Below are 23712 nucleotides of genomic sequence, written 5' to 3' on the forward strand. Positions count from 1 at the left end.
GGATGATAACTAAGTCGGTGAGAGCAGCAATACTTTTCATCAGGCATTCCCTCAAGATACTCCAAGATTGTTTACTAACATGTGTTATCTCCATTTTTTTCTGACAAGAATTAAAAGAACAAAATCTCTCCAAAACATCCCATTATGGAGTGAGAGATTTTTTAGGCCACTGGAGTCCTTTACGGAGGGAGGAGGAAGGTTAGCAGTCATGTGAACTTGGTTCTAAAAATGCAGCTCTTCCCCGGAAGGAGGCTGGAAGGGTTCATGCCAGTCTGCCAACGGTGGCTGTCTTGGCAAAAGTGAATAGGGGTGAAGGGAAAACCTCCGTTTTGCTGTTTACTTTATAACTCTTATCAAGTAAAATATGTTTATGTATTATTTATGTCGTTTAAAAAAATAATAAAGAAAACATAACGCTTCTCAGTGTGCTTCATTAAAATGTTCTTTGCAGGTGGAAATGTCTCAGGAGGGCTGACGTGAGTGAGATAGGGCAGCAGGGGAGCTTGCCAGCTCTAATTTATAAGAAGATGTTCCGAAGTCATTTCTTTAAATGACCGAAAATTTTAATTATCAGAGTAAAAAATCCCTAAAATTTTATTAAGTATATTTTTGGCAATAGTATTTATCCCTGGAAATAGAGGAATTCACTTGATTCAGATTTGAAAAAAAAAAATTTTTTTAATGCTTTTTCTTGTTCACACTTCAGTGAGTTACTCACCAACATTGATTCTCCTGCTGTAGAGAACCAATGAAATTAAATTAGGATTGTCAAATGCCACTGAGCCTTATTAATCCATTTACCCTGCGGAATGTGTTTCTGGAATTGGCAGCCTCTGAACGTTGTGCCATACTGAGACTAAATGTGCAGCCAGCCAAAACATTTAAGTGACATACCACAGTGCAAAATGTGTGCATATGTATTTGTGAGGGAGATGTTCCGGTGTTGGGGGCCGGCATGGGGGGAGACCTTTCACCTCTCTGGACACCAAGAGGCTAACCACTGAGCAAGAATTATTTTCAAACAAAAGGTGAGCAGCTTCCTGGCATTTTGGTGGTAATTTCATGTTTGAATAACTTGCCAATGTCCTGCTGAAATGCCAAGAAAACAAGCTACAAATCCACAAATGTGTCCTATCTTTTTCCATTTGGTGCATCCCAGCAAAAACAGAACAACATTATCAGAACATATGTAGAGTTTCTAAAAGCCAGCAACAGCTCAATAATAAACGGGTGTGAAGTCAAAGCATATTGCCCTCTTCCCTTTATGAAATTGGGGTTCGAGTGCTCTCCACCTGTTTTTAATTCAGTTGCCCAGTTCTCTTCCTGCCTTCCTTTCTTAACTGTGTGCAAAGAGATTTACACACGTAATGTGAAAGATTCCAATTTAATTTATAATTTCTCCACTGCTCTGTCATTTTCTGTGGTTTGTCTTTCCTTCCTTTTAATTTTTACACATCCGCACAGCCTTTGAGGTTATTCCTTTTCTCTTCCCTTGGATTTCTTTCCTTCTTGTCCCTACTGTTCCCTACCTTTCACTTTGTCTCAGACCCTCACTGTCCTTCTCTTAGTTGTCAGTTAGTAGCTCTGTCGATCCTCTCTCACTAGCTCTTCTGGTTGACACTCTTCTTTGTACCTAATCCAGTGGTTCAGATGTGGGTCTAAAGGGAATAGGCTGGAATAGGGCAGATGGGTGGCTGATCATTCCTGATTAGCCCACAAATTCAATGTTCATTAGCTCTAATGTAATTAAGATAAGCTGGAGGTTGCATGGTCAAAGGAAGAGAATTTTAATGTTGGGCCATTTATTTTTATTGGAAGCTCCTTATCACACTAATGATGAATGGAACCACAGTGCTGTTCATTCAAGTTGTGGTGCTGTTTCTGAATGAGTAGCCTGGCACACTGCTCAGATGTATCTGAGGATTTGAGCCCAGAAAACTGCCAGTTTTCAAAGGACTTCCCTGTGTTCTTGAAACAGGAGTTCTTGGCACGTAGGTGGGCAGCCTGATGAATAGGTATTGCTTAATTCCCACTCTTAATTCCCATTAAGGGTCACTCTGACCCTTAAATGGTGCTGGAAGTGTGTCCCCACCGTCCTTATCAACAGGGTCTCTGGGTAGTATATTGTCTGTTTTCTTCAGCTGCTTTTACTATTCTGCCTTTCTTTATCAGCCAGAGGGCTTATCCTTAAGAAGAACTCTTGCATCAGTCTGGTGTCCTGGGTCAATACCACAGCTTAGTGCCTCACCTGTTGCAAGCTCAGAAAGCTGTACGGTCCGTCAGCCTTCCCCCACCTCCTTATTTCTGCCTGCTCTGGTCCTCGTGCCACATCACCCTTCATTTTCCGTTGCTGGGAGAGGCTCACCGCTGAGGGAGTTGTTGGTTTGACCACTAAGTGGGAAGAGTTGAGAAGAAATTGCAGTTCACTTGTGCATGATTTCTGGTTATCCTCTAGGGAAATCACCCCTTCTCTTACCCTGCCACCGCCTTTCTGTTCCAGCGTACTTCTCTCTCTTCAAAATGTGGAGCTCTCATATTTCAGTTCACTAATGTAACGAGAGAAAGTGATTTTTTCCTTGGATATTTTTTCACTCTAGGCTGACTGGAATGGTTCCTTCTGCCTGACTGCAGCAAGAAGCAAGCCAGGTGGAAGACTGTAAAGTTTATGATTATAATTTCTCCTGTGTCTTTAGAATACATATTAGAGAAGAGTTTCATTGATAAATGGACCAAAATCAGACTTGCAGGATATGCCAGCCTTCTTCCTAATCATTTGTGTGTGTGTGTGTGTGTGTGTGTGGTATCTACCTCTTTCACATTTTGATAAATATTGGTCCATACTCAAACATCCCATTGGTAGGAAGAGTGTATGTGATTTTTCTAGCAGTTTCCCAGAGCTCATGTATATGGGGATTATCAGTATAAATTATGTGTTGCCAAAAATAAAATAGGCATCGCTAATACTCATTCCCTTGGTGCTGCCTAATTAGATGCCAATCTGATAGCAAATGAAATGGCTTTTTGAAAAGTGGGCTTAAGCTGATGGGAGACATGGTCTGCCAATTAAAGAATAATAGACTAAGAACTTAGGTCATGATTTAGTGTGTCTAGAAGTTGCTTTCACTGATCTCTTCAAAAGGTTTTGTTTTGTCTTCTTCCTTCCCTCCCTCCCTTCTTTTTTGTCTTTCTTTCTCCTTTCTTTCTTTCTTTTCTTTTCTTTTCTTTTCTTTTCTTTTCTTTTCTTTTCTTTTCTTTTCTTTCTTTCTCCTTTTCTTTCTGAGCACCTTTGTTTTGGCAACAACCTGCTGTATCACCACTAGACAGGAGTGAGGTTTGCCAGACATTTCAGTAGTGACTTTGAGCACAGTGGTAGGAAACCTGGTTGTAGAAGGCTCTGTTTTTGTTTTACTGATTTGCCTCCTTATATGAAAATATTACTGTCTCTAAAAAAAATAAAGACACTGGGAGAATCTTTAGTTTTTGTCTTTTCTTAGATGCTTATTAAAAACCATGGATTTATATAATCCAATTAAAAATACTTCAGTTTAAACTGTGACAATTGTAATATGTAGCCTTATTTCAAAGGTTTAAAATATATATTTATCTTAATGAGCGAATGAAAAGATGTTCAACATTGCTAGTCATTAGGGAAATGTAAATCAAAACCATGAGATAACAACTCACACCCATTAGGATGGCTACGGTCAAAAAAAAAAAAAAAAAAAAAAAAAAAGTCCAGAAAATAGTAAGCGTTGGCAAAGAGGCAAGGGTGTAGAGAAACTGGAGCCTTTGTGCATTGTTGGTGGGAATATAAAATGATGCATCCTCTGGATACGTGGAGGTCCATCAAAAAAGTAAACATAGAATTACCATGTGATCCAGCAATTCCACCTCTGGGTATATACCCCAAAGAACTGAAAGCAGGAGCTTGAAGAGAGATCTGTACATCCATGTTTATAGCAACATTACTCACAGTAACCAAAAGGTGGAAGCAGCTCAAGTGTGCATGGACAGCTGGATGAACAAAATATGGCATGCACATACAATGGAATATTACTCAGCCTTAAAAAGGAAGGAAATTCTGCATACGCTGTATAGCACGGATGACCCTTGAGGACATTATACTGAAGGGAGTAAGCCAATCACAGAAAGGCAAACATTGCATGATTCCACTTAAATGAGGTACCGAGAAGTAGTTGAAGTTCTAGAGATGGAAAGTGGTGGTTCCCAGGGGCTGGGGGAAAGAGAAAATGGAGAGTTAGTGTTGAATTGGGGACAGGATTTCAGTTTTGCAAGATGAAAGGAGTTGTGGAGTTTTACGGTGGTAGTGACTACACGACAGTCCGAACGTACTAATATCCTGAACCGTACACTCAAAAATGGTTAAGAGGTAAATTTGTGCGTGTATTTTACCACGATTAAAACAATCTCTTTAACGTGTTAGACGCTAAGGATAATTTTTTTAAAGTAGATTGCTTTTTTTGCTCTACTTATGGAAAGATGAGAATCTGAGGGACTTTTGAGTTTCTGTTGAACTTTAAAGGAAACTGTGTTGTTTTCCTGTTGGGGTCATCTCCCTCTGTTCCTCTCTGACAGACCTTTGGCATGGCCGAGGAGTACCATCGGGAGTCCATGCTGGTTGAGTGGGAGCAAGTGAAACAGCGAATCCTCCACACACTGCTGGCATCAGGAGAAGATGCGCTGGACTTTACTCAAGAAAGTGAGGTAGGTTGAGCCCAAAGGATAAGCCACTGCCGGGGCGCCTGGGTGGCTCAGTCGGTTGAGCGTCCCACTTCGGCTCAGGTCATGATCTTGCAGTTCGTGGGTTCGAGCCGCACGTTGGGCTCTGTGCTGACAGCTCAGAGCCTGGAGCCTGCTTGGGATTCTGTGTCTCCCTCTCTCTCTTCCCCTTCCGTTCTCATTCTCTCTCTCTCTCTTTCTCTCTCCTCTCAAAACATGAATAAACGTTAAAAAATTAAAAAAAAAAAAAGATAAACCACCACCAATAAAAATGTGACGTCGAGGAGTGCTTGTCTGCTAGACTACTGGCAGTCTTGGCACAGGTGATCACTATCTTCCCCCTGGAGACACTGTCTTCACTTGGCCTCCAGGATGCCCACATTTGCTGGTATTTCCTTCAGCATGTCTGGCTGTTTCTGCTCAGTGTCCTTTGCTGAATTTTTCTGACCCCTTGACCTGTAGATGTTTGGAGTGTCTGGGACTCAATCCCTGACCTGCTCTTTCTCCCTCAGTCACTGCCCTGTTGATCTCATCTGGGCATGTAGCTTTAAATACCATTTCTATGCCGAAGACTCAGATTTACCTTGCAGCCGCCAACCCCGGACTCATTTATCTGGTGGCCTCTTGGTTCTGCTAGCATGTTTCATGGCCATCTCAAGCTAAACGTGTCTGTACCCGAGTCATGATAGCAACTGCCCGCCACCTCCCTTTCCATGCCAGCCTTCTCTCCCCACAGAGTTTATCCTCTCTACAAATGGCAATTCCATTTTTTCACTCGCTCAGATCAAAAACTTCAGATTCAGTTGTGTAATAATGTGAGCAACTGACCCATAATGGCCATTCCTTACTATTGTTATAAAAAAAAGTAGTTTCAGATGACTTAGAGGTGCAGATTCAAAAGTATAATGTAAAAATTACCATGTAAGACATTTCAAGTAATGTTACCAATGCTTCCTGGTAAATCTTTTTCCTACAGTTTGTTTCACGGCTAGCTAGCATTCATTTCTCACAAGAGAGAGGACACCTGAGGGTCAGAGAGACATGTAATATACTGGTTAGGCTCAGGAGTATTGGCTCCACACCATCATTCTGTTCAAGTCTGAGTTTAAGGTGAGTGGCTTGGCAGTTTATCATGCCTACGGGGTAATGACTGTATACATCCCATATCTACACATCTGTTCCTGACTTAAAAACCAGTTTTTTCCATGAAGTTAGCCCCCAAATAAATGCTAAAGACCTTTGTGTTAGGAAATTACTCATTAAGGACCCTGTTCCACATTTCTTGCACTCAAAGACTTCAAAGACTAAGATCAGAGTCTTCGGGAAAGAATTAATGTGTAAAACCCTTGGTCAGCCTAATGTTTCATTCTCTATTTCTTGTGAGTCTGAATAGATAAGTAGAACAGCTCATGGTTTTATAAACTTCAATTTTTAAAATGGTGTTAATAGGTTGTGGTCTGTATTGGGATTTGGAAGTAATTATAAGCTGCTAATGAGATGTTCTTTTTTGATTGCTCTTTTCTTAAAAATAGGTTAGTCTATTTAGAAGAATTCTCTTCCTTGACCTCCAGTCCCCTTGGAAGAAAGTTATCGATACTTTTGCTGTTCTCTATTGTGACAGCTAGCAGAATGGATAGCTTTGCTGTAAAAGCTGGCAAGGGATGCAGATGGTTCTCTCTTCAGATTACCTAGGGAATTGCCATTTTCTGGAACCTTCTAGGTTTTATTTGTTGCTGTTCTTTTGAACTTCTTTCCTGAAGTATAATATATATACAGAAAAGTGTGCACATTATAAGTATGCAGTTTGGTGAATTATCACAAATGGCACAGACCCAGATGAAGAAACAGATGACTACCAGCACCCCAACAACCCTCCTTGTGTGCCTTTCCAGTCACTGCCTCTCAGCACCACCAACGGAACCACTGTCCTGACTTCTAACATCATAGTTTAATTTTGCTTGTTTTTTTGAGCTTTATGTAAATGAAGTCATACAGCATATGCTCTTGTTCCTGGCCTCTTTTGCTTGACATTCTGTATATTGTTGCATGTAGTTGTGGGCCGTTCATTCTCATGGCTGAGTAGTATAACTACAATCTATTTATCTGTTCTTGGGTTGATGGACATTTGGATAGTTTCTGGTTCTTTGCCTTTATGAATAGTGCTATTGTGAACGATCTTGGAGGTTTCTTTTGGTGAACGTATGTTTGCATCTCTGTTGGGTACAGCTAAGAGGGGAATTGCTGGGTCAGAGGATATTCAGCTTTGGTAGGTCCTGCCAGACGGTTTTCCATAATGGTTGTATTGATGTACCCTCCCACCAGCAGTATGTGAGAATTCCATTTGTCCCATACCCTTGCCACACTTTTTTGGGGGGGAGGGGGGGTGTTTTTAAAATTTAACCATTTCTACAGGCTTCTCCCTTGCAATTTTCTTCAAGATGATAGAAAGGTGATGTACGTCTCCATTTGGGCAGACATTTTCCTCTACCCTATTTATAGAGTCTTCATGGTATGAAGGCCAGAGATAGGCTTTGGAATTCCCGGGCTTGGGGGTCCTTATTATAGATGGCTTCTCAGGAAGAAGTGTCCTAAGGAATGTAGAGCATGTGCACAGTACGGTGCCTTGCCCGGAATGGCAGAGAATGTGCACGCAGCACATCCCAGCAGTCTTTATAGTGGGTGTTAGTGTTTGGTAAGCTGCACATTAAGTTTATTTTAATCATTTCAATATGGATTTTTCCCTTTTTAGGGATTTCCCTTGGTTTATAAAGTATCTCCAGGAATGTGGGGTGCCTGGGTGGCTCAGTTGGTTAAGCGTCTGACTCTTGATTTCAGCTCAGGTCATGATCTCATGGTTTGTGAGATCGAGCCTGGCGTGGGGTTCTGTGCTGGCAGCACAGAGCCTGCTTGGGATTCTCTCTCTTCCTTTCTGTCTCTCTTGTCTCTCAAAATAAATAAACATTACAAAAAAAAAAAAAAGAGAGAGAACACATGTGCTTTGAAGCAAGGAAGAGGCTTTTGGAATCCCTGTGCTATACTTGCATGTGGTTAGTGGGAGGAAGAACACCCCCAGTGCTACACTGCTTGCATGACAGCACATGGGGTTTGAGCAGTGTTGGGAATCCTTGGTGTATCTTAGCCAACTTTTAAAACAGTATTTTTAAAAGTCAACTTTTATCTAACTTCTGTACAGTCTAGTGCCTGTGTTGGTTTTAGACATAGTCGGTAGATGGGTCTGTAATGTATTGTCTGGGAAATGACTGAGCCTAGCAAGCAACAGGCTCCATTGAGATGCTAAGTTGTAGCTTAACTGCAGATAGTGAAGGTAACATTTCACACCGTGATGTGCGAACACTGTGTGTTGAATATAATGTCTCGTTTTGATAACGGACTTAATACCAAATTTGTTCAATTCCCGGTCACAGAACTCTTCTACATTTTAACGTCTCTGAAATCAGGGTGTGTCTTAAATCCAGTGTCATAATTTAGTTGACAACATTTTTTCTTTCCTGGTGGTGCATAAATAACATGTCTTAATAATAGATGATATATTAAGATTCAATGCAGTACAGTAAAGTAGAGACCAACAGAGTTTAATTGGAAAACTCCAGACTGCATGATTTCAAACTGTGTTTTATGACTCCCTGGTAGTTTCCTGGGGCCGGGAGGTGGGGGAGGGATTTGTTTCACATATCAGAATTTGAATAGGATTTCAAGTATAGAAAGCGCTCTGCGGTTCTTTCAAAAAGAAGTTTAAAAAATCCAAACGGGCCCTGGGGCACCTGGGTGGTTCTGTTGGTTAAGTGTCTGACTTCAGCTCGGGTCATGATCTCGCAGTTCATGGGTTCCAGCTGTGTGTCAGGCTGTGCACTGACAGCTCAGAGCCTGGAGCCTTCTTTGGATTCTGTGTCTCCCCCTGTCTCTCTCTGCCCCTCCCCCACTTGTGCTTGCTCTCTCTCAAAAATAAATAAACATTAAAAACATTCAAAGAGACCTTTCATTTTAACATCATGCTGTATCATACCTGAGCACCTCCTTGCACAGTATGCTAGTGGTAGAAGTGTATGGATACACTTTTGAGAACTCTGCCACCCCCTCCCTCCTCCCGCGCAAATGTAACCTCCGACAGCGGTGCATGTGCTGTCCCTGCCAGTTCCCTCTCACGCATCCATGTGCACATTGGTCCACGTACGTTCATCTGATCAGTATCAGTGTATTCCATAAATGACACAATTTTATATATTAAAGTCTACAACTTATCATTATGTTTTGATTTTTTTAAACTTATTTTGGAGGCTTTTCTAGGTTAGTACATGTAGGTGTCTGCCATTTTTTAGTGGCTCGACAGGTTTCATTATTTATTTATTTATTTATTTTTTAAATTTTTTTCAACGTTTTTTATTTATTTTTGGGACAGAGAGAGACAGAGCATGAATGGGGGAGGGGCAGAGAGAGAGGGAGACACAGAATCGGAAACAGGCTCCAGGCTCCGAGCCATCAGCCCAGAGCCTGACGCGGGGCTCGAACTCACGGACCGCGAGATCGTGACCTGGCTGAAGAGATCGTGACCTGGCTGAAGTTGGACGCTTAACCGACTGCACCACCCAGGCGCCCCACAGGTTTCATTATTTAAATGGCCCAAGTATTCTTCCCACTTTGTCCGTGAAGAATGAGGCTCCAAAGAAGTTAGATGTCATTACCAAAGGTCAGGCAGTTAGATTGCATTTAGAACCTGGGTCCTCTGGTCCCCAGTTGGTATTTTTCTTCCTAGTAGTACTAGGCTTCTGTGTACAGATTTTATAGCCAGCTATTGTGAATTAATCACTTTAGTTCCATTTTGCTTATGTAAAACCAGACATTCCACTTGGCAATTTTATGTGTGTGTGTGTGTGTGTGTATGTGTTTTAACTCCATACTTCTTTTGCTGGGAATGCTAGTTACATTCCTTCCTCCCTAACTAGAATGTGCCCTTCTTGGGAAAAGAGTTTATTTATATCTGGAGAGTCTTTGTACAAAAGTAGTTGCTTAATAAAAGCTTGTGATTCCCTCCTGCCACCCTCCAGCCACTTCCTACCTGATCTGGAATGCTCTCTTACTGTTTTGGGAATATCGTCTACTCTGAGAAGACTCTTCTCATGTCTGTGCTCCCAGAGGCTGCTGTTTCTTCACATATCGTGTCTCTAGACTCCTGGATGAGTCCCTCTCTGGCCCTGCCCTCTCATCTTCTCTGCCTTTCTGGTCTCTGATTCCCTGCTCCTGTCGTCCTCACTTGGTGCCATCAGGCCCCAGTGCAGAGAAACCCACATGTCCAAGGGGTTCAGAATGTTACTCCCACACAGCATACTGGTGGCTGCTTGCCCAGCCCTCAAGCAGCTCCTGGGTTTGAAATTCCAGTGAATGTTTGCTGGTTCCTCAGCTCAGGAATGTGCGTGTACACATCCAGTTTCTGGGATAATTGACTTTATGTGCGGTGAGATGGAGACTTGGCCAAGGGCAAATGAAGGAAGGCTACCCTTGAAAACAAGAGCATTAGGCAAAATTAATTTAAATGGAAATTTGAAGGCTGAAAACCCAACTACTTTTTAAATGGATAATTTTAAAAATTAGGTTTTAGTACTGGAAAATATTTCTCAAGGCTGTTTATGTATATGTAGCTGAAACAACTGTGTCCTTGCAGAAATGTTGTTCCCGTTTTTATCCTCTTAGTCATTCCCCTTGATTAGGCTACTGGAATTAACAAGTTTAGTGCCCTGTGTTTTTAAAAAGACTTTGGGATCATCAACATTCAGGCGGTTAGTTCTGTTCTGGAAGGGTGGCTGGCTGTCGAATAGAACAGTCCTCAACTATGTGTTACTGGGAACCCTCAGAGTTAGCAGAGAAAATGAGCTGCTGGGAGTTCTGTTCATGCAAGGATTGTGTTTATTTTAGAAAAATGACATGAGAATTTCCAGCCAGCACAGACTGAAATATTTTAGGTTATGTTTCTGTAGTGTCCATATCTATCCATTGGTGTTCACTATAGGATTTATTCCTACGTTCATTATGGTTGTTTATTTTGTGTTTAAAAAGTGGTAATAGCTAGTGTTTATTGGCCAAGTATTTGGCCCTGTGCTGAGTTCTTTCTACTTATTTCTCACAACAATGCTGTGCGGTAAATACTATTTTTCTCCTTGTTTAATCTTTACCACAAACCCAAGGTGGATACCATGACCTCCCCTGTTTCATAGCTAAAGAAACCAAGGCTCAAAAGAAGCAGTATATGCAATCAAGATCACATGGCTAGTGAGTAGTGGAGCCAGGATTTCTAACCACTGCTCTCTGGTTCTTTGATGGCTGTCCTTGGAAAGTTGCCCTGGGCTGCCCTGGCAGACATTGCGGGGCCAGAATGTGCACTCAAACCGTGGCTGCACTGCCTCCTATTGGAGTGACCTCGGACAGGCTGCTTTCTGTGTGCTTTGGTGTCTTCATCTATAAAATTGATAGAATAACAGTATATCATCTTAGGGTCGTGAGACTTAAGACAGTGCTTAGCATATAGTAGTGCTCAGTAAGTGTAGCTGTTATTATTATAACCTGGTGGTTTTCACCAGTTCTGTGTTTCAGATAGGAATGCTTTCAACTGTGAGTAACAGAAAATCCGTTTCGGCGGCTTGCCTAAGGATTTCTTTTTCTCACCTAACAAGAAGTCCGTGGGTGTGGAGAGTGTGGGCCTCCATTCAGTTGTTCTGCGGTGCCGTCAGACACGCAGCGCCTCTCTTTGTTCAACACCGTCCTCGGCACATCCCTTGAGGCACCTCCCTTGAGGCTCACAGGATGGTTGCTGCAGCTCTGCACACCCCATTTACATTGGGAGAAGGCGGGGGCGTTGATCGGCCATGCGAGGCTCTTCGTGCTCCCTTCACCAGAAAGAGCAGAAGCTGTCCCCAGAATGTACTCCAGACTTGTGCTTCATCTCATGGACTAGAACTAGGGTTCTCGGCCACTCCTAGCTGCAGTGGAGGCTGGGGAAGGGCATATTCGGTAGCTTGTAGAGGTCAGCTCATGGGGGCCTGTTGTTAAATTTTCAGAAATTTTGCTGTCTATCTGATACTCCTTGGGATAGCTTGAAATCGGTCATGGCGGGAGTACTTATATCATGGAAAGCGGCCAACACTATAGATCAGGCCCCTTCCCCAAGCTGGTTGTTAAATATTTACCAGCACACTGTTAGGTATCTTTAACTCCATATGCCAGACAGGGAATGGAGGTGAGAAGTAAGGATTTGAAATGGTCGTTGGGTCATCAAGCCAGCAGCATCTGCCAAAGTCAGTAGACTGTTTAATGTTTTTAATAGCAGTGACTGCAGAAAATCAGAATTGAGGAGGACCTTCTGAGGTTGTCTAGGGCATCCCCTTCATTCAACTGATGGGAACCTGAGGCTCCAAGAGAATGTGCTCTGCCCCAGACCCCAGAACCAGGGAGTCCAATGGCCCTCCTGGAACCCAGGTGTCCCAGTTCATTCTTGAGAACTTGAGGGCTTACATCTCACCTTTCTGCCTCCTGCCCTCTCTCCTCCCTATGCTACTCTCCGTCCTTACCCACACAAATATTCCTTTTACCAGCTTTGGTAGTGCCAGGATGTTTTGCTGCTGTCTTGTCAGTTTTCCAGAAAACCTATTTTAAACTCTCCCACCTTTTTTTTTTTTTTTTTTTAAGATTTTAGAGAATACAGCATTGAATTTTTTTTAATGTTTATTTATTTATCGTGTGTGTGGGGGGGGTGGTGCAGAGAGAAGAAGAGAGAGAATCCCCCAAGCAGGCCCCACGCTGTCAGCACAGAGCCCAACATGGGGCTTTATCTTAGAATCATGAAATCATGACCTGAGCTGAAAGCAAGAGTCAGCTGCTTAACCGACTGAGCCACCCAGGCGCCCCAGCACTGAATTTTTTTTTTAATGAGAGAAACTTAAAGAGTTTGCTATAGCACAGTATAAACTATAATGTAGTGGAAATTTCAGAATATACCTAATGGGAGATACCTGATTTTGACCCATACTTGATTACAGTAGGGAATGGAGCTTAGCTGAAGATTGATTTAGTCTTTCTTCAAAAAAAAAAAAATGTAATCAACTTTTCCCTATGTTTGTGTCTAATTGTCCCCATAGACGGTGGACTCTCTGGGGACAGGCTCCATACCCATGGCCTATTGTCATCCCTGTGGCCGTGGCACTTGCACTCAGCTATACGGGAGACAGACACTTCGCAGACATTTACTGAAGCAATGAATGAATGAGTGCCCAATGTAGACTAGCTTCATATCTTCAGATGTAGAAAGTTAATCAGCAGCTGTTCTCTTAGTGTGGATTCTGGATTGGAAATGCCTGAATCTTCATATTGTAACCCTTTAAGCCCCAGCCCCTTCACTGTCTGATGTGACTGATGGAAGGAAACAGGAGGCCCACAAATAACAACAGCTTCGCTGGTGGGAACACCTAGAGGGAGAGGATGGGGTGGAGATGGGGCTTGGGATTGAACCGATTGTTGGAAAGATATGCATTTCCAGGAACAGTCATTGACGTCTCCTTACAGTTTATTTAGCCTCCTGCTACTTTTGAGTTGGGTTTCATGCCTGCTCCCTTCTTGTGTATTCATAGGAAGGGAGTATTGTCTTATTGAAACCCCTAAAATCATCATTTTGAGGAAGTCTGACTAGGCAAGAGACTTCTCACAGCTTAAAGATAAACGTATGTTTATAAGATTTTTTTCTTTACATGACTAAATGCTGTTCTTAATGCTGCCTGTGTATTTACCTACAGCCAAGTTACATCAGCGATGGGGGACCCCCTGGTCGAAGCTCTCTGGATAGCATTGAGATGGCCTATGCCCGGCAGGTGAGCATTCTCTCAGAGAAGATCAAAACCAGGAAAATTCTATGTGAGTGCTCAGGGGAGTAAAAGAGAACCAAGACTTCATGTGAAAGTCAGACCCTGAAATCAAGTTGGGGTTTTGTTCAGAGGACTGGTTAATATTTTGCCACCTCGGTCCCTGGAGAATTCCATCAAATTGGGTAATAGAATGACTCACATTTGACTTAGGGAAATGGAAGTCTGCCCTCTCCCCTGACCCAAGGCGTCTCATTTTGTATTTGGCAGTAGCCCATGTACAGTACAGCCTTGAGTAATTGCACTGCTTAGCAAATGGAGTTCTCTATTAACCTGAATTACCTAGTAGGCTGATGGTATAATCAGAAATCTTTCTTCACCCCTTGTGGTTGAGAGAAGTTTTCTAAATGCTTTTCTGCCTTGGTAGGCATAGTGTATTTACCACTCTCTAATATTGTTGTCCTGGAGAAGCTCATGATATTTTAGGGGCTGTGGCTCTGGCTGTATGTGATGGTCACACAGTGGCATGGGGTTGGATTGGGATGCTTTGTGGCGAGCACAGGGACTGTTGGACTGAAGCTGCCCTAAGGAGACAGTACAGACCTGGAATTGACTTTTTGAATAAAACAGCGCTGGCTGCCTGTGTGTTTTATTCTGATTTGCCGCTTTCCTACACAAAATAGTATCAAGAAGGAGAAACCATCTTGTTTCTTGAATTGAGGATGGTGAGCTTGCACCCCTTTGTTACGAACAGTTTTCTAAGTCTCTCTCCTTGGGCGTACCATTGCCAGTCCCTCTCCTTCCAACTCCCTTGTGTTTTATTAGTAGGCCTTCATTTATTTTCTGCTCCATGTTTTAGATTGCTCTCTTTCTCCCTGCCACACCTCCATCCTTTAAATTTCACCTCCCTCTGTGGCTGACTCCTCCCACTGCCGCGGCCACCACCAGAGTTCAGGCCTCATGAAGTTATAAGCTTGTGAGCAGAGAAGCTGTGCCTCTTTGTCTGTGAAAGTAAGACTCCATGAAACTAACATTTTCCAGACTCGGAGCACCCTGTCCCGTTTATGTGAAGAGGAGAGTGAATCTTTATATCCTATGTTGAACAAAAAACCTTGCAGAGGGGAGGCCCTTAATAAATGCACAGTGAGTGAATAAACTCCACCTTATCGTGTAAAAACCATTTTATTTCATCCTTATAATGCCCCTGGAAGCTACACGATACCGTCCCTCATACAGAGTAGGGGGCATTGAGGTTCAGTGGGAGTTCTGATCTGTCGTCTGACCTCACTACTGTGTTCAGTCCTTGGTAGGGCAAGGACTTCACAGGCAAAGAGGAGAACCTACGAGTTCTTAATGTCATTATTTTAGTTCTTTTAAAATAAAATTCAAAGTAATAGTGGTTTTCCCGTACCTTAAACACCACATAGTTCCCTTTTCTTGAGAAAATTTTCCTAAGGAGCAAGGATTCTTTCCTGGAGAAGTGGGTACTCCAGACACACGGCGACTGCTGTTCTAACCCATGTGGAGGATTGCAGCCTGACACTCTTTACTCAGTCTACCAGCCTTGGCCTAGAGCCATTCAGTCCTTTTGCCAGCAAAGATTACCAAACTTTGCCCCAGGTTCTTAGGAAAGCAGCAGCCGAAGTCTTCCCATCGTCCTGTCTTCCCCTTTGGTCCTTGCTTGCTGGAACTGGGGATCTGCTGGGTGGAGAGGTGCAAAAGTGCCTGTGGTCTCCTCCACCGGGACCACCCTCCTTCCATTCTTCAGCTCTTAGGAGGGCTGGGGTAGCAGTTAGTTTGGGTGTGTTGATGCTGCCTTCCAAAGTTAAAGGCACATCTGGGAAGCTGGCCAGAGGCCTTGACCTCCAGGCAGTATGGATAGCTCAGCCACACTGAGGAAGGAAAGGTTGGCTGAAGCTTCTGGTGCTGACTGTTGGGCAGAAAGCTGGCTTCGGAAGTGCCTTAAGAGGTTTTAAAAAGAAGAGGAAAAAATAGAAATTGTGCCATTTACTTTGCTTTTCATTTCAGATTTATATCTATAACGAGAAGATTGTAAATGGGCACCTGCAGCCTAACCTCGTGGACCTCTGTGCTTCCGTTGCAGAGCTGGACGATAAGGTAGCGCCCGGAGCTAACCCAAGGGGAGACGCGGTGTCCGGTGTTCAGATGGGATTAGCAGCTTGCTGACTGGGCAGAAACGTGCTCAAGAGACACCCTGCTCTGTGGAATAAAATGTTAACTGTCCTTCAGAGTTTCATTTTAAATAGCTTTGGGGTGGTTTTTTGATGATGATGCTATGTACGTGTATTTTTAATGCATCTTCAGAAGACCCAGCCGGGATCAGTTAATGGGCACAAGAGGTCTCCTTAAGATGTATTGCTTTGAAGTCCTGTCAGGTTTCAATTCTTCCCTCACCAGTTTCCTTCCTTAGACTAACGGACTCTTTTACAAGAGCTGAATTGTAAAGGTGATGTGGTTTTTACACCCGGGAGCCCATTAAACCTGACTCAGATGTGATCTTTAGGTGCGTTCTTTGTATGCCGCTGGCTCCCACCCTCTCTGACTCCCCATCTTTATTCCTGTCCCTCAATTCTTATCCCTGGCCAGTTTTCTCACCCTGGGTGGAAAAAAGCAGATAGGTGGATTGTTAGGTGGCCAGGAGGAATGGGAGAAGGAGGGAAGAATATAATGGAAGCAAACACAATCTTACACAGATTATAAGTATTATTATTATTTTGGTCCTTAAAAATGCATCCAGCTTTTTTTTTTTTTTTTCTTAATAATAAAATACAAGGCAACGCAAGCAAATCTAAGGAAGAAAGTCAAGAATCCACCTACCATCTCACCACCAAGAGTCACATTTGGGTGGATTTTCTACAGTTTTAGTTTCTGAGAACATGAAAACAGGATTTTGTCTCTTTTTGTGGGAGAAGTGTAAACCTGCTTTTCTCATCAGTGCTCTCTTCTAAGGATTCTTAACTTTAGAATATTGCAGAGCATTCAGGGAATCCATTTTTAAGGAGAGATTTACAGACAGGAGGATTCTTGGGAGAGGGAGTCCCATATGTGTGGTGGTAACACAAAGGAGAGAATGCCCATTCCTTTCCTGGGAGGCTCTCATGGAGGCGTCTTTTGAAGGGAGTGAGTGGGAAGGAAAATGGGAGGCTGTGACACTCACAAAATGGGGTAAGAGCAGCGGCCCCTGGAGAGTCTCTGGGAGGACAAAACCTATATATTATTTAGGTTAAACTCTTTATTTTAAGCCTTAAGAAACTCAAATGACCTTGTAAGGACTGAAATGCAGCTACTTGAGTTTAAACTCCTGGAGCTTTGGACAATTATAAATGTATTCACTCTCTTGTAAGGAATAACCCACTGAGATTCAGTGTTCCTTTTACTGTTGTGTGGTCTCAATTATGTGGGTGGTTATGTCAGACCTGGAATAGAAACTGATCTGAAAACCAGCTCGGGACAGGAAGGTGCTCCTTGGAAGATGGAGTCTAGCAGCTGGCAGGGCACAGGCGCGTCTTCTGTACTGAGCTTCAAGCCTGAGGGCCTCAGACGGAGGACATTAACCTCTTCCCCCTCCTTACCTTCTCTGCCTTTGAGGTCAGAGCCTCGAAGAGCCAGACCGTTTCTCCAGCCCTGCAGCGTTGTCACGTGCGGTTTCATTTGTGCGCAGAACATCTCTGACATGTGGAACATGGTGAAACAAATGACAGATGTGTTGTTGGTGCCGGCGACCGATGCTCTGAAGAGCCGCAACAGCGTGGAAGTGCGCATGGATTTTGTCCGGCAGGCCTTGGCTTACCTCGAGCAGAGGTAAGGCAGCCCTGGCCTAGCGGGGCTGGCTTCAGAACCCCCCTGAAGTCAGCCTTGTCTCGTGTCTAGTAGTCCTTGGGCTGAGTGCCCTCTCTCTGGTATAATTTAAGCAAGGTTGAGCGAGGCTGAGAGATACAATCCTGCTTTCACAAACACACTTCTTTACGGCCTGTTTCTGCAGCAGTATAAAGTCATGGTGAATGGGAGTGCTGTTAGACTTTTCATTTTCTCTTTCTCCACTCTCTGGCCCTCGGTATGGAGACATCATGATTATTAGGCCATGATGCCTTAGGTCAGGATCCTGTTCCCTAATGTGGTTCAGCCGTTACTTCTTAAGCTCTTTTGTTCTCTGAGCATTTTAATTTTTACAGCTGGCAATATTATCACCTTCGAGCCTTAGGAAGAGTCCTTGAACCTTTATTTTCTTTCTGGCTCTATTCTGTTAATCCCTATGCATCTGGATCCTTCCCAGCTGCTAATGCCTGTGATTTGTGCCTGGGTTTCTTTGCCACCTCCTCACTAAGTGGAGTCGGTCACTGAGGGGGTTGTGGCTATGCCCTTGTGCCCTGTCATCCCCTTCATTGGTAGGACCTATGCCATTCATCCCTCCCTGTGGACCCTCCTTTCAGCTCTGAATTTGCCAGCAGGGGTTGTCATGAGTGTGCAACGCACCCTCTTTATTTCAGAGCCACGGTGCTGGGCCTCTGCTAGCTCGAGAAGAGAAAGCCAAGTTGAATACACTTGCTAAATTGCAGTTCTTTGCCAGTGAGCTGTGCAGCTGCTGGTCCCCTTATAGTGTGGTTGCCCTTTATCAACAAAATAAAACTTCATTAGGAAGTCCTAAGATTTCCTTGTGCATTAACTGAGGTGATTCAGACTTGGTATAGCAGAGAATAGGTTTTTATCAAATACTTTAATAATTATACAATAGTCACATGAGATGAATGCCATCAGACAAAAACTTCCCTTGTTAAGAAAAATTTGGAACTCCAAATGTTTTTTATTCTTTTTTACATAGGCACAAAAGAGCTTATAGAGTATTATAATAGGCTTTTGCTAAATTTTTTAATGTAAGTTTTGGGTATATTGATATGGAGCCATAAAGATCCTAATGTATATGGTAATATTGCTACAAGCAGCAGAGTAAGAGTCAAAATTTCTGACAGTATATAAAAACCTTTAGGACTGAGTTTTTTATAATGTTTGATTTTGAGAGAGAGAGAGAAAGAGACCGAGTGCAAATGGGGGAGGGGCAGAGTGAGAGGGAGACCCAGAATCTGAAGCCGTCTCCAGACTCCAAGCTGTGAGCACAGAGCCTGACATGGGTCTCAAACCCTCAGACCGTGAGATCATGACCTAAGCCAAAGTGGGACGCTTAACCGACCTAGCCACCCAGGCGCCCCTAGGATTTTGTTTTTTTAATGGGTATATGACTGCTCGTGACTGCTTTTTCTTTAGTAAACCCACTCTTCAACATTGGTGCTTGACTTCACCAATGGTACAAGGCTTTTCTTGATTTTATATCTGGTAAGCCATCCCATTTATTTTATTCTCTTCATTTTGCTTATTTAATTTTACATATTTATTTGTCTTAAAAATTCTTTTTTTTTTCCCCTTAATTCCTTTGGCAGCACTTGGGAGCTACTTGGAAGTTTGCTGTCCACAATTACTGTCACCCTATTGCCCTTCTTTTCTAGGGGCATCACTCCCCACCGGTATCCTTTTCAAGGATTTGTTGTCATTTCTTGATAAAGGGACTATTTCATGATAATTATACTCACTTTTTAAAGTAGTTTTGCTGGTGCGAATCGTGATGGCGTGGCAAAGTAGACCCAGCCCCAAATGGTTTTTTGCAGATAAGGCTGAAAATGTTGAGAAAATGTAGGACTGGTACAGAAAAATGCCAGAGGCTCTTGTACCTTTTCACATTTCCTCCCCCCCCACCACTTTTTGATATGGGAATATTTTGTTTGATTTTGTTTTTTGTAGTTATGATCCAAATGTGTACAGTATGTGGTTTTATGTAGTTTGCTTTTTAAAACTTTATCAGTATCATTTTGCATAACTGCGTCGAATTCCATTGAGGTGTTTTTTTTTTTTTTTTTTTTTTTTTGGTAATTGACATTTAGATGTTTTTCTGTGTCTCTCTCATACTCTCATTCTGTTATTTTACTTAATCTGGTGTTGAATATCTGTGCATATGGAGCACCTGACTTTTTGAGTTAGTCTGTTTTGTTTTGGACAAGAAACATATTTAGAAAGTTCTTTATTCTGTTAACCCCATATCTGAATATCTGTAACTAGAACCAGTTAATCTTAGTATGGAAGCACCTTAAAAACACTACAGGTTTTAAGGAATTGCACGATTTTAAGAATACTAGCAAATAAATGAAAAAGAAATGATACAAAATCCTTTGCAACCATCGGTGTGGGAATTGGTTCAGCAAGGACATCAGTGGAAACTGAAACCATTCAGTAGAAGATTATTGGTGAACAGAATATTCACATGGCTTCCAAGTATTACTCCACAGGGTACTTATCAATTTCAGAGGGAAAGGTACTTTTACAAAAGGTGGTGAAATCTGGTGAGTGACACTTTTAAGCAGGTGATCAAACCAAATATTACCTGGGGCTCAGTGGGCAGTACCAGCATCAGCTGTGTGGGATTCTTGGCAACAGAGTTGAATCTTAATTAAATCATGAGGAAATGGTCTAGGTTGTGGGACATTCTACCCAACAGCTGGCCTGGATTCTTTTTAAAAGGTCAGTGTCATGGAAAATGGTGGTAGAATTACCCTAGAGTACAGGAAATGGAAATGGCATGAGAACCAAGTGCCATGCATTCCCTTGACTGGATCCTAGACTTGGGGGGAGAAACACAAACCATAAAGGGTATTATTAGGAAATTTGAACGTGGCTTATATTTTAGATAATAGCAGTATGTTGATGTTCAGTTTCTTGCTGTCATAATGGTATCGAGGTTAGGTAGGAGAATGCCCTAGTTATTCCAAGGAACATAGTGAAGTATTTACAGATGAAGTAGCCCCTGCTTTCTGTATTTGTATACATTTTCAAATGGTTCAAAAAACAAGTGGGTGTGTATATGTACACGTGTGTGTACGTGTATATATATATATATGTATGTATCAACATAGAGAGAAACATGTGCACAAAGGCTAATAACAATTGATGAATCTCGGTAAAGGTTATATGAGTATTCATTGGGCTATTTTTTTAAATTTTTCATAGGTTTGAAATTTTCCAAAATAAAAAGTTTAAAAAGAATGCACCAAAGCATTCGGTTGTGAGCTGAAGCAACCTGTACATTAGGCCTTAATGCATTGGAAGTCTGCTGTTCTGTTCCTCGAGGGGTGCTTTTGAGCATCCACAGTGATGAAAGATCTGTACGGTGGTCTACTCCTCACTGAATCAGTAACATAGTTTGCTTTATGAAGCATGCACTGTTTCCTCCTCTGCGTTAGGTTTGAAGTCCAGGCCCTGCCCTGTAGAGTTCACAGTCTAATGTCAGGGATGTGGATACAGATACCTGTATGTGTTCTCAACCTTTTTTTTGTTTTCCTTTTCAATTTTTCCAGTTATAAGAATTACACCCTTGTGACTGTCTTTGGAAACTTGCATCAGGCCCAGCTAGGCGGGGTGCCTGGGACTTACCAGTTGGTTCGAAGTTTCTTGAACATTAAACTTCCGGCTCCCTTGCCTGGACTTCAGGTACTGGCATCTTTCTCTGTGTGATGAGTTACACGCCTGGAGTCGTCTCTCTGAGATAGGCATTGGCAGCGAAGATGAGGCTGTGTGTGGAAACTGCTGTATGGAAAAGAGACCAGAGTGGGGCTAGGAGAAAGGCTGGGGGGACCTTGCAGGAATCCAGGTGATGAGCAGATGGTGGCTGCTCAGCTCAGTGGAGGAGGGCTCAGGGGGAGGATGTCATTGGATTCTTGACGTGTTCTGAAAGTAGGCCCAGTAGGACTTGTTGAAGACTTGGATGTGGGAGTGACAGGCAGAGTCAGGGATGACTCTTGGGATTGTTGCTTCAAACATCTGGAAGAATGGAGTTAGATACAGTTCCTAGAATGTGACACTTTTCAGCTCATACATAGTCCAGTTGGGGGAATTATTTTATAGATTTAATACCCTGTGCAAAGCAGCACTAAGCTGGAGCTTTGTGCCAAGGTGGTGGGATACAGAGGAAGCTGTCTTGATAAAGGAGGTGAGGTTCACCCTGCGCTTGAAAAATAGGGGCTCACCTGCCACAGGTCTTAGAAAAGGGTGTTTAAGGTGGAGGGAACAACATGAACAGATGCGTGGAGGCAGGAAAGAGTATCTAGCATAGCATATCGGGTGTGAGGTAGGGCTTGGAAAACGTGGGACTGGCAGGTGAAAGCCTTGAGTGCCAGGCTAAAGCACTTTGTTTTTTTTTTGAGACAGAGAGAGAGACAGAGCATGAATGGGGGAGGGTGAGAGAGAGAGGGAGAAACAGAATTTGAAACAGGCTCCAGGCTCTGAGCCATCAGCCCAGAGCCCGACGCGGGGCTTGAACTCACAAACCGCAAGATCATGACCTGAGCTGAAGTCGGACGCTGAACCGACTGAGCCACTCAGGCGCCCCAGCACTTTGGATGTAAATACCTCAAAGGGGTTCAAGTGGAGAAGTGATAATGGTCAGATCTGGTTTTAGAAAGAGTCCTGTGGGGGGAAGGGTTGAGGGACCAAGAAAGGAAGTCTGAGGCCCACCCCTCTGGAGGAGCTGGAGAGAAGCGGAGAGAAAAGCAATCCCAGGCTTCCGTACAGATGATGACAGAAGCATTTGGAGGATAGACCAGCTCCGGTACTGGGACAGTGGGAGTGGAGCTGCCTTCTCAGATCCCCAGTGTCGAAAACAAAGATAGTCAGTGAATGAACAGCCGACAAATGAATGAAAGTGCCAGTGTCCGTTTGACTAATCATTTGTAGTTAACACTTTATAAACTCAAGTATAGTAATGGTAGTCTCTTACTGGTCGGTAAACTTTAGCCCTTGCTTTGCGGGGGTTGCAAGAGCGCACGTCTGTGAATTATCACAGAGCATGTTACCCAGTTACTGGCTACTGGGATTCCAAGGTGAATCCACAGGCTGGCTTTTAGTCAGGTGGAGCACATGGTGTTCTCAAGGAAAAGCTCTAGGGCCAGGCTGCATTCACCAGCTTGGACAAGGTACTTAATGTCCCGGTGCCTCAGTTTCCTTGTTTATAAAACAGGGAGGTCCCTACCTAACGGGGTGGTTGTGAAGCTGAAGTGACTTAGTATGAGAAGAGGGGAGTGTATCAGAAAGCCATCAGTTAGCTTTGTTTGCCTGCTTATTTGAGCATCTTTCCTCTTTTAGGATGGAGAAGTGGAAGGCCATCCTGTGTGGGCATTAATTTATTACTGCATGCGCTGTGGGGACCTGCTTGCCGCTTCGCAGGTGGTTAACCGAGCCCAGCACCAGCTGGGAGAATTTAAAACCTGGTTCCAGGAGTACATGAACAGCAAGGACAGAAGGTATGGTGAACGAGATGGTGCATCCAGAAGACGCCACGTGCCATCAACAGGGATTTGCTCCACCGGCATTTGCTCTTTTTGCCCCGTGCATGGCTCAGAATAAGTTTCTGCTTGGGAAAAAAATGAAGTCTAGAAAGCAAGTAGAACTTGCCCGAGAGTATCAGTTGAGAACATTAAAAGAGCCCCATTCTGATACTGAAGCGTTTATGTTTGGGGATTTTTCTGTTCCTGTGTGGGAGGGAGGCACTGTGGTTAGGAGCACGATTTTACATATCCTGTAAATCCCGGGCATATCCAGGATGCTTTATTTAAAAACTCTGCTGCATTACACTTCATTTAACACTCAGTGCTTTTGTGGTTGGCCCAATATGAAAATGTGCTGTCACACACTTCGTAGCTCAAAGGCTACAACGAGAAGTTAGTCATTTTGAAGTGCAATCATTGAAACTGGGTTTTTTGTTTGTTTGTTTTGTTTTCAGTTCTTTTCCATTAAGGAACTGCTAAGGATTAATTTTTCTCTGGGTTTTAATGTACTTGGGCTAAGTTCATATTCACTGAAACCCAGTTTAAATATATGTATTTGTATTTGAGACGAATAACGGTGGTTACTCTATTTTCTCCTGTGGAATACTAGCGATACTTTTCAAGGCAGGTTTTTAGACAGTGTTCATGATGCCATGTCCAGAGATTGTCGTAAACCATAAGCCTCTCTCTTTGCTCGCATTAGTGAGTTTAAAGTAGGGTTAATGGTG

At 43.1% G+C, this 23712-nt stretch overlaps 1 protein-coding gene across 7 annotated transcripts in view; it reads left to right on the forward strand.

The window, feature by feature from the left end:
• Nucleotides 1-23712, forward strand: part of NUP93 (nucleoporin 93) — a 103291-nt gene that overhangs the window by 67995 nt on the left and 11584 nt on the right. For 5 of the 7 annotated variants that reach the window (XM_042918628.1, XM_042918629.1, XM_042918632.1 and 2 more), the window contains 6 exons: nucleotides 4597-4725; nucleotides 13536-13610; nucleotides 15630-15719; nucleotides 17284-17423; nucleotides 21020-21152; nucleotides 22803-22960. In XM_042918628.1, the coding sequence (XP_042774562.1) occupies nucleotides 4597-4725; nucleotides 13536-13610; nucleotides 15630-15719; nucleotides 17284-17423; nucleotides 21020-21152; nucleotides 22803-22960 (725 nt within the window). Of the gene's footprint in view, nucleotides 1-2597; nucleotides 2657-4596; nucleotides 4726-13535; nucleotides 13611-15629; nucleotides 15720-17283; nucleotides 17424-21019; nucleotides 21153-22802; nucleotides 22961-23712 lie in introns of all 7 variants that reach the window. The other 2 variants (XM_042918634.1, XM_042918633.1) reach the window with 2 other exon arrangements.

Source organism: Panthera leo, chromosome E2 (assembly GCF_018350215.1).
Source record: "Panthera leo isolate Ple1 chromosome E2, P.leo_Ple1_pat1.1, whole genome shotgun sequence".
NCBI lineage: Eukaryota > Metazoa > Chordata > Mammalia > Carnivora > Felidae > Panthera > Panthera leo.